Consider the following 14,505-nt stretch of genomic DNA (forward strand, 5'->3'; position numbering starts at 1 on the left):
CCAAGTGAGTTATCCTCTAGAAAACGCACGCTTTTCCCTCGGAAAACTCCTGCAGGATATTGTCACAGTCACCTTTTCCATCTTTTCAAATTCATTCTGCATAGAGCTGTATATAGGAAGAGCATATTTCAAAGCCGAGATGTAATGGTATTCTATTCTTTAAGACCTGACTCGGTGCGGGAGTCACTGCTGAGGTATTGTGCTGGAGTGGGTGGGCGTCTGGGGTAAAGGCGTCCATATCTCAAAGCTCTGCTCGTTCTTGCTGCACGCTGCTCATGATGAACTTTGTGATGGAAAGATGCTGTTGCTGGAAGATGAACGTCAGAGAGGGGCCTGTCTGTGCGTGATGAGGCTGCTCTCGATTCCCCGTTGTCCCGCTGACTGCTACTCACTGTCAGCGTGGCCCTCTTCTTCTCTTCTTCTGACGAGCAACACGGAATCAAGCGTGAGTCAGAGTTAACATACGTTTATGAATTCACCTCTTCCGGACATGAGTCATTTCAGATTTATTTCAAGCAAGGCATTCATGTAAAACTATTTCTCACTATTTCACGCTTATCTCACACACAAAAAAAACGAATTTTCAGGATAAATTACAAGTTAACATCTTAAAACTGAATGTCTATGTAAAGACTGTATATTTAACATACATAATACAGCAACTGAATCATTCAAGTTGAATTCATGAAGGTAAAAATGATACAATAGTTGAGACGTTTTCATTCATGAATTAGTATAATTGCATATAATTTACTTTAGTTTTACATTATTTAATATTTTTACAAACTATCCCCGTTAGTGATAGTGTTTCTGTCCTTGTGGTTCTGTCACTGCAGGCTTTCTGAGAGCTGGGTGGGAGTTACAGGGCAATGCTTCGCTCTGTGCTGAAGTTGTAGTCAAACTGCATGGGAAGAGAAGCACACACAAACAAAGATTAATAAAACTATATTCTCAAAAGTAAAACAAGACACAAAAATCCCTACAGGCAACCAAAAATATACATTTATAACAAATGCTGCAATAAAATACAGCCTCATACACAGGATAATACAACAATATACTACTTGTTGAATGTAGGAGACTAGCATTTAGTTGGCCTACAGGTTAGAAACGAAATGATGGTGCAAATGTTATTCAGCCTCTTGGAAACTACAGGCCTATAACTTTCCCTACAGCAGAGTGGTTAGATGGCAGTATCAGGAAAGAGGGACAAAGAAATATGAACAAACACTGCCCCCTTATGGCATGGCATGGCATCAGCATGGGTCTCGAACAATAAAAAAAAAAACTCTGCCAAGGACAGAACAACAAACAAACCTTTTAACCTGGCAGTTAAAAGGTGGGAGAAAGCAAAATTGGAGTGATTTTTTTTTTCCTGTTTCTCAATTTTCTGACAAACAACTCATGGTAGCCTTCTGACTATAGATATTCATTTCGGTACCTATTGACAGTCTGTTTTGTCTATTTTATCCCATTTTACCACTAACTCTAATATGAAGGTCAAAGGTAACAGTGGTTATAGCTCTGGCATTATGGCACGTGAAGCACGAACTGAAATAAATTATTCCAGGATTCTATAGAAGTGACCCTAGAATTTTTTTTTTTTTTTTTTTTGGTTTGTTTGATTTTTTCTGTTTTATTGCATTAATGTGATTTTTCCCCCCCTGAATCTTATCACAGCTGTACAGTATATGGTAACTGAGTCATATCCAAGCTATGTAACTTAAATCAATCAATACACTTTACATTACATTTATTCAGTAGATCAAAATTATGAAGAAATTAATGTGAAAAATACAAAATTCTACGTCATCATGGTTAAAGAAATTAAACAGTCTCAATGAAATAAATCAATCAAAGCAATGAAAACTATGATATAAACGGTATAATTTGTTATACTGAGGGTGTTAGACAAGTATAAAATAGAGCAGAAAACAAAAATAATACGCATTTTCTTTCTGGATAGTTGCATGAACTGAACAGTAAAGTGCCATTATATGAAGCAGTGATCATTTCAACAAGTTAGAGAGCTGTATTACTGCAACACAGCACTAGGTGATGCTGCATGATCACTGAAATAAGTTTCCAACTCCAAGAGAAGCCACTGAACCACAATGGCTGAAATAGGGTTCTCTCGATCAAAATACCTCCTACCCCGATTTTCATCTACTTGAAGGGAGCTGCAAGTTACCCAAAACCTGTCACATATCACAAGCCAGTTAGTTGCGAAGAAATCCAGCACCCCTCCCGTCCCCCACCCCACCCCACTGCACAAAAAAAAATCAGTCTCAACATCTGGCACTGTAAATAAATAATCCAGTGCGTGTGTGTATGTGTATGTGTGTGCGTGCGTGTGTGTGCGGATGATGGATGGGGGAATGGGGTGTTATCAGGGAGAGCATGTATCAATGTCTGCCACTTTTACACACAGGCTGACAGGACAGTGACACACTAGAACATGGGCGGCAGTCACCCAGACGAGCCGAGCTTCATTTCCTGTCCCTGCTCCACTGCCAAAAATATGTGACATGTTGTCTTCATTAATTCCACCTCTATTTGGAGCTCTCCCTCTAACACCTCTCACATAGCCCCGTACACTACTGTCCTTCCATACATTCAAATAGAAACACACACACACACAAGCATACACAGGCACACAAAGACACCGTATGCACACACACACACACACACACACGCGGATAACTCCCCACAAATGCTGAGAACCCATCATACATAGGTGCTAATGAAAATCTTGTCATGTGTGCGTACGCAGTTCCATCCACGCCGGCACACTCCCTCACGCACTCCCTCTGAAAATCATTAGCCAGCCGCCAACAACATTTTTCAGCAGAGCAAACTACATAAAGATGTCACTTTAAATCGCTTACTAATTAACACTTAAAAAGACACAAATTAGATATGCGTGGCTAAAAGCAATTATAATATCCGCAAGTTTTGCGAGTCATTTGGGAAATGAAAAGAATGCCTAATTGCTGGAACCAACATCATCTGAGACATGGCTTAAGTGATGCCTGTTAGGAAATGGTCTTATCTACAACTATGTCTGTGATTACAACAGTTTTCCTCAATTACATGTGCATATGTATAATACTAGAAAGTACATCTCTTTCATGAATATATATTTTTTAATGGATTTAGAAACTAGGCAATTAGATTCTGTGCAGAAAGTGCCTCTTACTTCCTGAGGAGGAAAAAAAGCCTTGAATAGAGCAGAGCATTGACAGTGACCTCTTCTGGACAACAGCAAAGAATGGCTGTGCAATACTTAGAAACCTAGGGTGCAGTTTCATATGAAAAACAGCTTTTTCTTCTGGACTTCAATCTTCTAATAATAAGAAAATGAGCCAAAACTTCCAAAGAAGTCTATAATAAACACAGTGGAATTTAGATTTATACTGTAATGTTGATAGACGAACAAAAGTCACAACATTAAAGTAACAACAGTACTACAAACACTCATCATTTCCTATAAGCAATACACTAACAAGCAATACTGATGTTCTGCATGTTAGTGGGAATATCACTACCACTATATTTCCCCCTTGCTCCGGAGATATCATCGTGGGATAATAATAAGAGCAGAGAAGTAAAAATAACACAATGGTGAGGGATGTTTCCACTTGGAAACTAATTATCAAGCTAAGCTGTGACTTCATCCTCATCAGCCTGGCCCCGCCATTAATCTTGTGCTGTCGTCCACTTCACTAAATCCTGTGTGTTACACTATCTCACATTTACTTCATCAGCTCCAGCGCGGCGGTAATTAATGATTTCTCGCGCCCTTCCCTTCCCTTCCCCAGCTCAGCTCACCATGTGTCCTCCTGCTAATCACACTCTCTGAGAGGAGGAGAAGGAGAAGGAGAAGGAGAAGGAGAAGGAGAGGAGAGGAGAGGAGAGGAGAGGAGAGGAGAGGAGAGGAGCTGGTAGAGGGGGAAAGGAGAGGAGAGCGTACGGGACGAGCTGCCAGGCTGTCTCCACACTGGACACACACACACACACACACACATACATGTGTATACGCCATTAATACCTGAGCTGACAATGAGCTTCATTCAGATGACCATATGACAAGATGGCGACTCTGTGTGATTTGGATAGTATGTGACAGAAGACAGAGGCAGAGTGCAGAACAGACACCCAGTTTGATGAGGGAGTGTTTGCTCTGTAACACATCTCAAACCCAACAGCACCTGTTCTTTTACAGTGGTCTGTCACTTCCTGGCAGTTCTGATACCAAGATACCGTGCTAATGAGAGAGAGAGGGGGGGTGTCACTCTCTTTAATGCACACACACACACAAATACGACGCACGCGTGCACACACACACACACACGTGACACTCGCACACTCACTCGCTCTCTCGCTTTCTTTCACTTGCTTTCACAAACACATGGGCCCGTCTCTATAAAGAAGCAACTGTACACACAGATGATTTTCTTCCTACGAATGCCTGCAGGCTACAGTGTTTCATCAGAAACGGGGAAGTATTTGTACTGCTTTTATTTGCTCTGCGTAAACTCCGCGTGATCTCCGCTTTTTCACTGTTGCTGTGGAGTGAGGAATGATCAAGCCGATCGGAGAACTAAAAGTTTAAAAACACACAGGATCCGGTCCTGGTCGTCATTTTGCACCGTAAAGCTCCTGAAAATCCAAAGCACTCCGAGATGTGCTAGATTGAGCTGTGTGAGAGAACAATTGGGGAATAAAAGTCAAGTGTTTTGGAACAGGACACGAAGCTTTTAAGAGAGAATGGCTGCCTAGGCTGGCCATGCTTTTATTCAATTGGGGCTTAGTGGAGCCAACAGGGCCTTGCTGTCTCAGACACTTAATTACAACCCCAAGACCGTTTGCTTTGCATTCTGGGCCAGCGGCGTCAGTGGCAGCCGAGCGTTGCAGCCCCTACTCACTTCCTCCTCGATCTCTGCCAGGGATTTGATCGTAATGCCCATTAAATTGACTTGCTGCATCTGAAATCAAAAGCAGGGAGAGGAGAAGAAAAAAAAAAAACAAGAAACATGGCGGTTAGGCTCATGGCTAAGTAAGCATGCTTAAAATCTTTAATCCTCTCCCTCTCTGTGTCAATACAAACGGGGCTATAGTGACAACCACCGCCAGCCAGCCAAATGGACTGCATTGAGCCAGCTCTGCCTGACTGCACGCATTCATCACTCAGTCTGCACTGGAGGAGAGGAATGCAGAGGAAAGAGGAGAGGAGAGGAGAGGAAAGAGGAGAGGGAAGAGGAGAGGAGAGGAGAGGAAAGAGGAGAGGGAAGAGGAGAGGAGAGGAGAGGGAAGAGGAGAGGAGAGGAGAGGAAAGGGAAGAGGAGAGGAGAGGAGAGGAGAGGAGAGGAAAGGGAAGAGGAGAGGAGAGGAGAGGAGAGGAGAGGAGAGGAGAGGAGGACTGATTGTAGTTCATGACCTGGAGAGAGGAATATGGGCTGCATGCTGTGAGGAGGGAGAGGACTAAATATCACTTGAGAACACCGTGCAGATCATAAGCATAATGTGGCCCATGATCCACTTAAGGATGCAGGATAAGAAACTGTGAATATGATGATCAATATCATATTAAATGTAAAAAAAAAGAAGAAAAAAAGTTGAATCATTTTGCATTACATTGCTAGTTCCACCAACAATCTTTACCTCTTTGGCGGTGCCATGAAATTTCTCAGAGATCAGGAAGGGAACGTCATCCATGGCTACAAAGAAGCAAGAAAAAACAAAGTTGAGCCGAAACACACACAAAAGGAAAATTATTTGACATTTTTATATGAAAAAAAAACATTACTCCCTATTTTTTGATCCCGAGTATCTCAACAAGACTAAACGTTGGATTATAAAGCGGCAGAGCTATCAACATCCCCTGCAGCCCCAACACCTCCCCTTCTTCCCTCCATGGAGCGAAGATGAAAGGCTTTTTTATTCTCCGCTGTATTTGAGCACCTCCGCTCTCTCCTCCACCCAGCCCTTCCCACCCCTCTTCCAGTTTAATTACTCTTGATTATTCCTGATTCTGTCTTGTCTGAGAGATGTTCACCTCCGAAACAAAGACACACTCGCGCTAGCACAGAAAAGCGGAAAGAAGGGAGACAAAACATTCACCAGATATCAAATTTGCATGAAAATAAGCCGCACTGTTCAGCCGGCAAAAAGTGGATTGAAATGAGGACTTGCCAAGAGCGTGGTGGTATAATTAGCATTTGACCAAACAAACGAGCTTCAACAGAGCTATAATTAAGCAGGCCTGTAATTAAGTGTATGCCCTTTATCATAATGATCGTGGTTAAAACGGTGTGATGGCTGCCAGTTGATTATTAATGGTGTAACCCTGTACTGCATGCATCCTGCACTGGAATCAAGGTGTCACGACTGTCAGGCTAGAGAGCAGCCCTTTGTTTATAAAATACATTAGGGCCCAAATTAACACGGGGTGACAGGGGACACAAAGCCTCTCGTTTCCAGGCTGAAGGGAAAACTACAGCTGCTCGGCTTCATTATAAAACTCCCAAATCTGGAGGCACAAAACTTGCTGCCGCTGGCTTCGGCGGGAGCCCCAACTATCAGGAGGCCGAGCTTCCAACTGGTGTTCCTTTACCCACAGTCCATCAGGCCGCTGGCACAGGAAAAGGAACTCATAAATGTAAGCCAAAGCTGTTCATGAGTCATCGTTTTGGAACTGACACTCTTTTTAGTCTTTCCTCTTCACGGCAATATTTAAAACTATGAAATTTTTAAATATCCCTCACTTTGACACTTATGTGACTTGCTTTCCTTTCGAGGCTATTACACAGATCCATGGCACTGCACTTTCCACGCGAGTGTAGTACAATGTGATCTTTGTAATCAAAGCGTGACCCTCAACCGTCGCGACCGGAGGAAAACCTATTCCGTTTCTTGGCTCCCCAAACTACCGTCTCCCACAGTAAATCTGCAGCATTAGAGAATTGCAAGGACTGAGAGGTTTGCCCCCCCGGCCCCATTTACACTCGCCCAAGGGCCATTCAACGCCCCGGCCTTGACACCCAACTTCCTCCGGCACTATTTAGCAGCGGCGGCTTCGGATACGTGGCCGTCCGGAGCAGCAAGCCAGTGTGATTGGGTGGGTATGATGGCTTGTTTAAGCCCATAAAAACAAGTGAATAAACATGTGCTACCGTGTCGCCGGGAGCACCAACACCAGGCAAAGAGGTAGGCGGGGGGAATACATTTGAATCAATACCCGGCAACGGGAGGCAGAGATTGTGGCCGCTGATGGATCTGTGTGGCACGGACAGATGAGCGCGCAGAGCTGAAGGCCAGAGAGTTTCTTTATTGCTCAAGGATTACATTTAAAACCAGATCTCACTTTGTATTCCTCGACCATCTATACTAGAGAGGCTATCTTACAGCCAGACAAATGGAGAGGCACGGAAGATGACTTGGTGGTAAGGAATGGATACCGGTACCAGGGGAAAAATCTGGAGGGGCAAAGGGCAAAAATAATGTAAATCCAATCTTCTGACCGGGAATCCCACTATGAAGCATGTTGCAGCCGCTCAAACGGCCAGGCTACAGTCCATTAACTCATGAGTGTATTGCAGCATGGGGAACTGCGTGCTTATTTGGCATTTGGAGTATGCGAACGCAGCCAATACTGAAACATCTGGCTGGAATTTTGGTACAATGACTACGATGATGATGATAATGATGATGATGATGGTGATGATGATGATGATGATGGCGGCGGCGAGCTCAGAGGTGGCGTTAAGTAAGGAGGACCCTGTGGCTTGAGTGATGGTAGTGTAAAGAACGGAGTCAGCACGGGCCCCGTGTGGATCATTGCCTTATTAATGGCTCCGTCAGGTGCGATGAGCAATGGCTGCATTGTCATCTCCAGCCCCTGGGCACAGATGAATGGCTGTTTCAGGGCGGGAAGGGCTCCCTCGTACGCTGGGCTGAGCACTAATCCCTCACTCTTCCATTGTTGGATGCACTGTCACCCAGGACTTCGGCAGCCCCACTCGCAACCATACATCGCATTTGCAGGGCTCCAACACACGTGGGCACACACACACACACACACACACACACACACAGGTATAGGTTTGTATGCCCGCACACACACACACTGACACAAACACACACACAGAGTTGCGCCCAGACATTGACTGATGGAAAAATGTGCGTGGGTGATCGAGCATACCCCATATTACCTGAACCACAACTCAAGAGTAACACCTTAGGAATGTTGATGAACTTTTATTTTACACTTCACTAATTCAGCAGAATTGCATTGATCTCTGTCTAGTATGATTACTCGGGTGAATCTGTCTCTGCGCCTGAATCAAGCGAGAAAGTCACACACAGTCAGAGTAATAGCTCTGACAAATCTCATAACTGCAAGTAGGCTAAGTGTGCATATAAATAAAAGTATCTATTATATGTTTTAACAGATGTTTCAATTGATTCCTATTGTATAATACCATCAAATAATAAGAAATAACAAGTAATCTATGCAAAAGAGGTTAGATCGGGATAGAGTTTGGAGCATATTTCATATTCCAAACAATTGGATGTTGCCATTCCCCCATGTGTAGCCAGCCTAGACATTGCACACATGCAATACCTTTCCTGTCGGCGTGACTCTCAATTTGAGGCGGATTCTTTATGCAGACCATGGAAATGCTATTCTAGTTGCAGACCCCTCTCTCTCTGTCACCTCTGCGGATAATGGTGAGTAGACGAACAGAGAGCTGGAGGAGGACCCCCTATGCCCACTCACAGCCCTTAGCCCCGCTCTGACATGAGAAATAGTGCCCGGCCCTGACAGCATCTCGGAGACATATTGTAGTTTATTTTGTCGCCCGGGCATGCCATCTGTGCCATTCCAATAGAGGGTGTGTGTTCAGGCTGCTGCAAGAGAGAGGGCGCGAGGCTCCGGGTCCCTCAGTAGCTCTGCAGCCACGGCAGGTCATTAGTCAAATTGCCTAATGAGAGAGAATACAAATGGCCCCCTACCCTGACAGGAGGAATTTTGGAGGTGTCAGAGCTCCTGACCCGTGCTATGAGAACAGATGATAGCGAGTTGCTATTTTCAGATTCTTTTAATGACTATGGCTCTATGAAACCCATTCTTTTTCTTTTATCTTTCTCCCCTTTTTTCAAGCCCTCCAGACAGAACAGTGAAAAAAAAAAAAAAAAAAAAAAAAAAGAAAAAAAGAAAAAAAATCTTCAATTTACAGAAAATCTCACTTGGAAAAGTGGAAGTGTAACTTTTGAATTATTAAAATGTTTACTGGGGATTCAATTAACATTATAAAAAAAAAAGCCTATAACGTCGATACTAAAATAGACCGTGCACTGAAATGATGTTGAGGATTTCTGATGATCTATTTTTATTTTCCTTTCCGCCTGCTGTGTACAGCTTATTTCCCTAGTCTCACTGTAGTGTATGCAGGCGGTTTTCTCTTGCAATTCTCCTGACAGCCAGTCAGGACATGCAGTTACTTCATACTAAAATATTCATCTCAAGGCTCTCTTCAGAAATGTGCGAAATAAAGGTCATAAAAATACTCCAAAAAGAATTAAAGTGTTTTTTAATGTTAAGAATTTTTTAATATATGGGTGGAATCCAGCGGGTGAATGTGTCTGTAGTTAGGTCGGCTGAGAGGGGGGGGTGGGGGGTGGGGGGGGGGGGCTGCTAAACACTTTTTATGGAGAGAAACTGGGGAGGGAAAGCAGAGGAGTAGTAAGGGGGGAGTGGAGTTGGGTCATTCTACATAAGCTTGCCATTCAACCACCTTGAAAACTATATTTCAAAACCAATTATTTTTAGCCATTTGCTGGAAAAAAGTGTTGCACTAACTCAGGATATCTTCTATTACTTTTTAAAACAATATTTCTGAAATGTATTTAATGCATCGTCAACCTTTAAACCAGCCTAAAATCTAGCAAAATACCATAACTGTATATAGAATGGACTTTTTTACTCTGAGTTTAACTCTGACAGTTAGGTGGCATGAAATGTTTCACTTTTGCAATTACAAATCCAGACATTTATAATCATAAACATCAGAAAATACTCTGTTCTCAAAAAAGCAATGAACAGAATCATACCACTGATGTCTTCTGATTGGTTCACTACAAATTCACCAATATTAAAATTTCACATTTTTTTTTTTATTATTATTTTTTACCAGTGGGATGCAAAATGACAAGCTTATGCAGAATGACCCACTTATTTTTCCATCTGTGACAAGCAGTCCTTGAAATCTGGTTGTGGGTAGGGAGCCAGGAGGCAGTCCCAGTCAGGCGCTGGTCCATCAGTCTTCCAGAAAGTGGGCAGAGCCAGCAGCACCTACGGTGAGTTGGCCACAAACACTGCTGCATAACACAGAATGCTTTGAGGAGGAGTGTACATGTGTGATAGCTTCTCCTATATGGGCACTTGTGCTGCACATATAGGCTAGAAAAGACATTGTGCATATAGGTTAGCTATGTGGAAAGGGTGTTTGCGGTAATACTGTAACTATTACCAATATCTTATGCTTGCGGTCATTTGGTATAATAACAAAACCTCAACCTTGTGCAGCACAGCAATTGTTCAAAAGGAAAGCATATATTGCTGTCAGGGTTTGAGAAGTACTGGGAGAGCTTTTCATGGTGCCAACTATTAAGAACCCTCATGAAATTAAATGGACAATCAGACTTTAATCAGCCGCACAGTGTCTTTTAAGACATTGCCATGGCACTGGCATTGATCCCCAGCTGTGGCTGCTGGTAAATGTGCAGCAGAATGTGTGTGTATAAATGGGGTACGCCTCTCTGGACAAGTGTAAAAGCTGGCAGAGTGCTGACAGTAAATTGCATGTGCCGGATGGGACACAGCAGAAGGCACAATTACACAAATCCCCTCTTAATTAGCGGTTCTGTGGGCAAACTAACCCGTAATGATGCGAGGGATGTGGCGAGCCCCAGAAATCCTAACAAGAAACACTCACCAACACTGGAGACTGGGTCATATGGCCCTGGTTCCCCTGAAGTAGTGACTGACGTGTGATCTGTTTTGATCAGTGCAGCTGTAGGAGATGATTCCCATGCTGCCCTGCTCCCCCCAAACCCCTAGCCCTCGCTGAGCTACTTGCCCTCTGGACTGTGGGTAAAGCAGCAGGCCCTGTGTGGTTGTGGGTGGCATTATTAAGTTCTCCATGCTCACAGTACCAGGCAATGTAAAGTGGCACCTCACACGGTGAGTAATGAACTGTGCCAGAGCGGAAGCAGGAGGGATGACAGCCAAAGAGGCCTCCTTGGCAGCCACTAACCTGGGCATCCACCAATTTATCATCCCCCAGAACCAATCCACCAATGCCGCTCTGCCATTTGTCATTAATTATGCTAATAAGGACACCATTACTCTCCTGATGAAACAGGCGACTGTTATTAGTATAATGCATTTACAGTTTGATACATATGCATTTAGTTATCAGTTGCATGTGGATTAGTCGACTTTGAAAAAGGATATCTTCCACTGCATAAACAAAACAGTTGCACAATGTACTGCAGAATGGAAACACCATATAAGTACAGATAAGCCTAGGACTTTACTGTACAGACTAATTGCCCCTTGTCGAATCACAAAGGAACAATTTCTTAATCATGCCATTTGCCTCGCTCCCTCACACGGAAATGGCCTCGTCTATGTAAAGAGGCTGATCGGTTTGAACTTTTTCACAGCAGACTTCATGGCTCTCAGCAAACCAGTCTGAGCAGAACTATTTAATATAGCTTCTGGGAGCCCCAGATGCCCTTTTCCAAAACGACTTCATTCCCAGAATCTCATTGTGCTTTCTAAATCACACCACAGTATGTATTAGAAGATCATTAATTACAAACTTAACAAGTCAGCAGAGCCATTAAAAGATCTTTAAGGCATATTTGACCATAAATCTCCTTAAACTATATTTAATGACTGGATTTTTGTGAAATATTTTTTATCAAGTTCTAATTAGATGTGTGATAACAAACCCTGCTGTACATGGGGCAAATGAGGGAGCCGTGACAGGCCCATCCATTGAGGCTGTCCACGTCTGGACACTGAAACTAATGGAGCACTGCTTCTATCTCAGGGATGGATAGAAAGCAATGAGGGATGAGACTCCAGAGTCCAGTCTGGCCTGCAAATGCAAAGCCATTCAAAGTCGCTTATTTGACTGTAATAAGGGCCCAAAATGCCTAAGGGCCTCATGGCCTTAGTCAAAAATTCCACTATGAATCATATAGGATTGGTCGCCAAATACGACATGGCACAATCCCATTGGGATCTTTCATATTTTGGAACCAAACCTGGATAATCCAATAAGATTTCTGACACATCGGAAGGATAAACAGCCACAGGGTTTGTACAAAAAATATGATTTTACTGTTGGATTCCAAAAGTACTTTTTGACTAGGGTGACGTATACAGTCTATAATACTCATATGTGTAGATTTGGGGGGACACAGGGGGACAAATTCCCCTCAATATCAGGAGAAGGAAAATTGTCACGTCCAATTAAGAGTTATACCAAAGCGCATGTTGTGACTGGCTTTGGTCACAATAAAGTGGAGACCTGCTCCTAATTTTAATGCATCCATTTAAAGTCATTCTGACAACAAACTAGACAGCAATGCAGTCTTCAATCTAGCAATTTCATAATAACCCATAATTCTCCTCACTCTCTCTCATACCTGCATACTTTTCTCATGCACATGTATAACTTTTGTTTTAATCTCACTGATGAAATGAGGGAAAATACAGTTGCATTTAACCTACCACTATGCCCATAGCATGCCAGTGTGTTTTTCTGCCCAAGGTTTGACTCAGAGTGTGTGTCCTCCGAAAGGTGAAACGATAAGCTATTTCAATATGGTAAATGCAAGGATAGCCAATGCAAGAATATGATTTAAGGCAAATTTAAATAAGCATAAACTACTGTTTAATTTACAAATCACCAACTCATTAATAAGAAATTCACCACCCATTGATAACACGAGTTGTTAGGAGTGTGTGTGTGTATATGTGTAAATACTGTTCAATAATATTCTAGTGCTGAACCTCTTTCTCTCTCTGTCTCTCTTTTGCCTTTATGCTGACCACGGGAATAAAGAAGCGAAATGTAGGTTTTAAGAGCGTTCCTTTCATGTCTTAATGTAAGCTTTGGCATTACTTCAGACATCAAGATCGGTTTCATAGAAATCCCGTTCCATCTAAAGTAAAAGCTCGGCAGTAAATCCGCCCATACCTCCCCCATAACACTTTCATAAATGATTCATTCAGCTCAATTTAGCTGATGCAAAACAGAATGTTAGTGAGTTGTGGATGGAGCCCAAGCTGCAAGTGGAGGACCAACCCCACTGCTTAGTAATTTCATCAATCCCTGGGAGAGGAAGAGAAAGAGAGGGGAAAAGAGAAAGAGAGAACGGCATACAGTAATAATAACTTTTGTGTCACTATCCAGAGGTCGTGTTTTTTAATCCCTCAGCCTAAAGAATTGTGTTATTCTAAAATATAGCCCCAGCGGTGCAGAAGCAGTTGAGATCCATCATGGTTTGAGATAAGAGCCGGCTGATCTCCTCCCTCTGCACAGCCTCGCCCAGAACTACACAGGGAGATAAGATGGAACTTTTGTTTGAAACCTGATGAGAACCCTCTTAATGAAAGTGCTGGGCCAAAAATAATCTTTTTTCTCCGTGTTAGTCAATCAAAAAATGGTGTAGTTGGGGGAAAAAGAGGAGAAAGAAAGTAATTTTGCATAATCAGTGAGCACCATCTGGAACAATTAACCAAATTCCACAGAACTCAGAGGATCAGTCATATTGGCTTATTAAAGATCCAGAATTATACAAGTAATAAATCCTTGGAAAAACGAAGCGTACCCCTGCCTGTCACGACTATTTTAACTTCAAATACAGTGGAATACTTGATAAGGCTGAAAAGAGGAGATTAATATATGCAAATTATGTCGAGCATTTAAAAGCCCCCCAACAACTGTCTCGTTTTTTTTTTCTGTCTCTTATTACGGGGCTTTATGTTTTATTCATACACCAACTCACCTGTCATTTCATAAGCTATAATATTATGAGGGTATTATTAAACAGCATAAAGTGGCGCTTTAATTGGAAAGCTCCATTGCATTTTCCAATTATTTGCAGCAAATTAAAAGCAGATGCACATAGTTTAATAAGAATTCTAATATTGTTTCCTGAAAATCAAAAATCATTGTCATCCTGCCAAGATATTTTGCAAACCCAAGTTAATTTTGAGTCTCCCATTTTTTCTCCCCTCTCCTCTAAAGGATGAACTGTCTCGTGTCTGTTAATTGAAGTTCTCCTAATGGATAGGGAAATAATTGCTCTCCATATTACGTTAGATCAGGGCCAATGTCAGGATTTATTTTTGATTAATGCGATAGATATGTAAATGTATTACTTTTTATTAGGTTTACCTTTTTATCAGGAGGATGTCTG

General features: G+C 42.5%; 1 protein-coding gene across 1 annotated transcript in view; it reads right to left on the minus strand.

The window, feature by feature from the left end:
• Positions 1 to 859: 859 nt before the first annotated feature.
• Positions 860 to 14,505, minus strand: part of mvb12bb (multivesicular body subunit 12Bb) — a 30,165-nt gene continuing 16,519 nt past the window's right edge. Inside the window, exons 7-9 of the mRNA XM_071927880.1 lie at positions 5,665 to 5,720; positions 4,929 to 4,988; positions 860 to 901 (exon numbers count right to left, since the gene is read on the minus strand). Coding sequence (XP_071783981.1) covers positions 860 to 901; positions 4,929 to 4,988; positions 5,665 to 5,720 — 158 coding nt within the window. The remainder of the gene's footprint in view (positions 902 to 4,928; positions 4,989 to 5,664; positions 5,721 to 14,505) is intronic.

This window comes from Centroberyx gerrardi, chromosome 8 (genome assembly GCF_048128805.1).
Source record: "Centroberyx gerrardi isolate f3 chromosome 8, fCenGer3.hap1.cur.20231027, whole genome shotgun sequence".
Taxonomy (NCBI): domain Eukaryota; kingdom Metazoa; phylum Chordata; class Actinopteri; order Beryciformes; family Berycidae; genus Centroberyx; species Centroberyx gerrardi.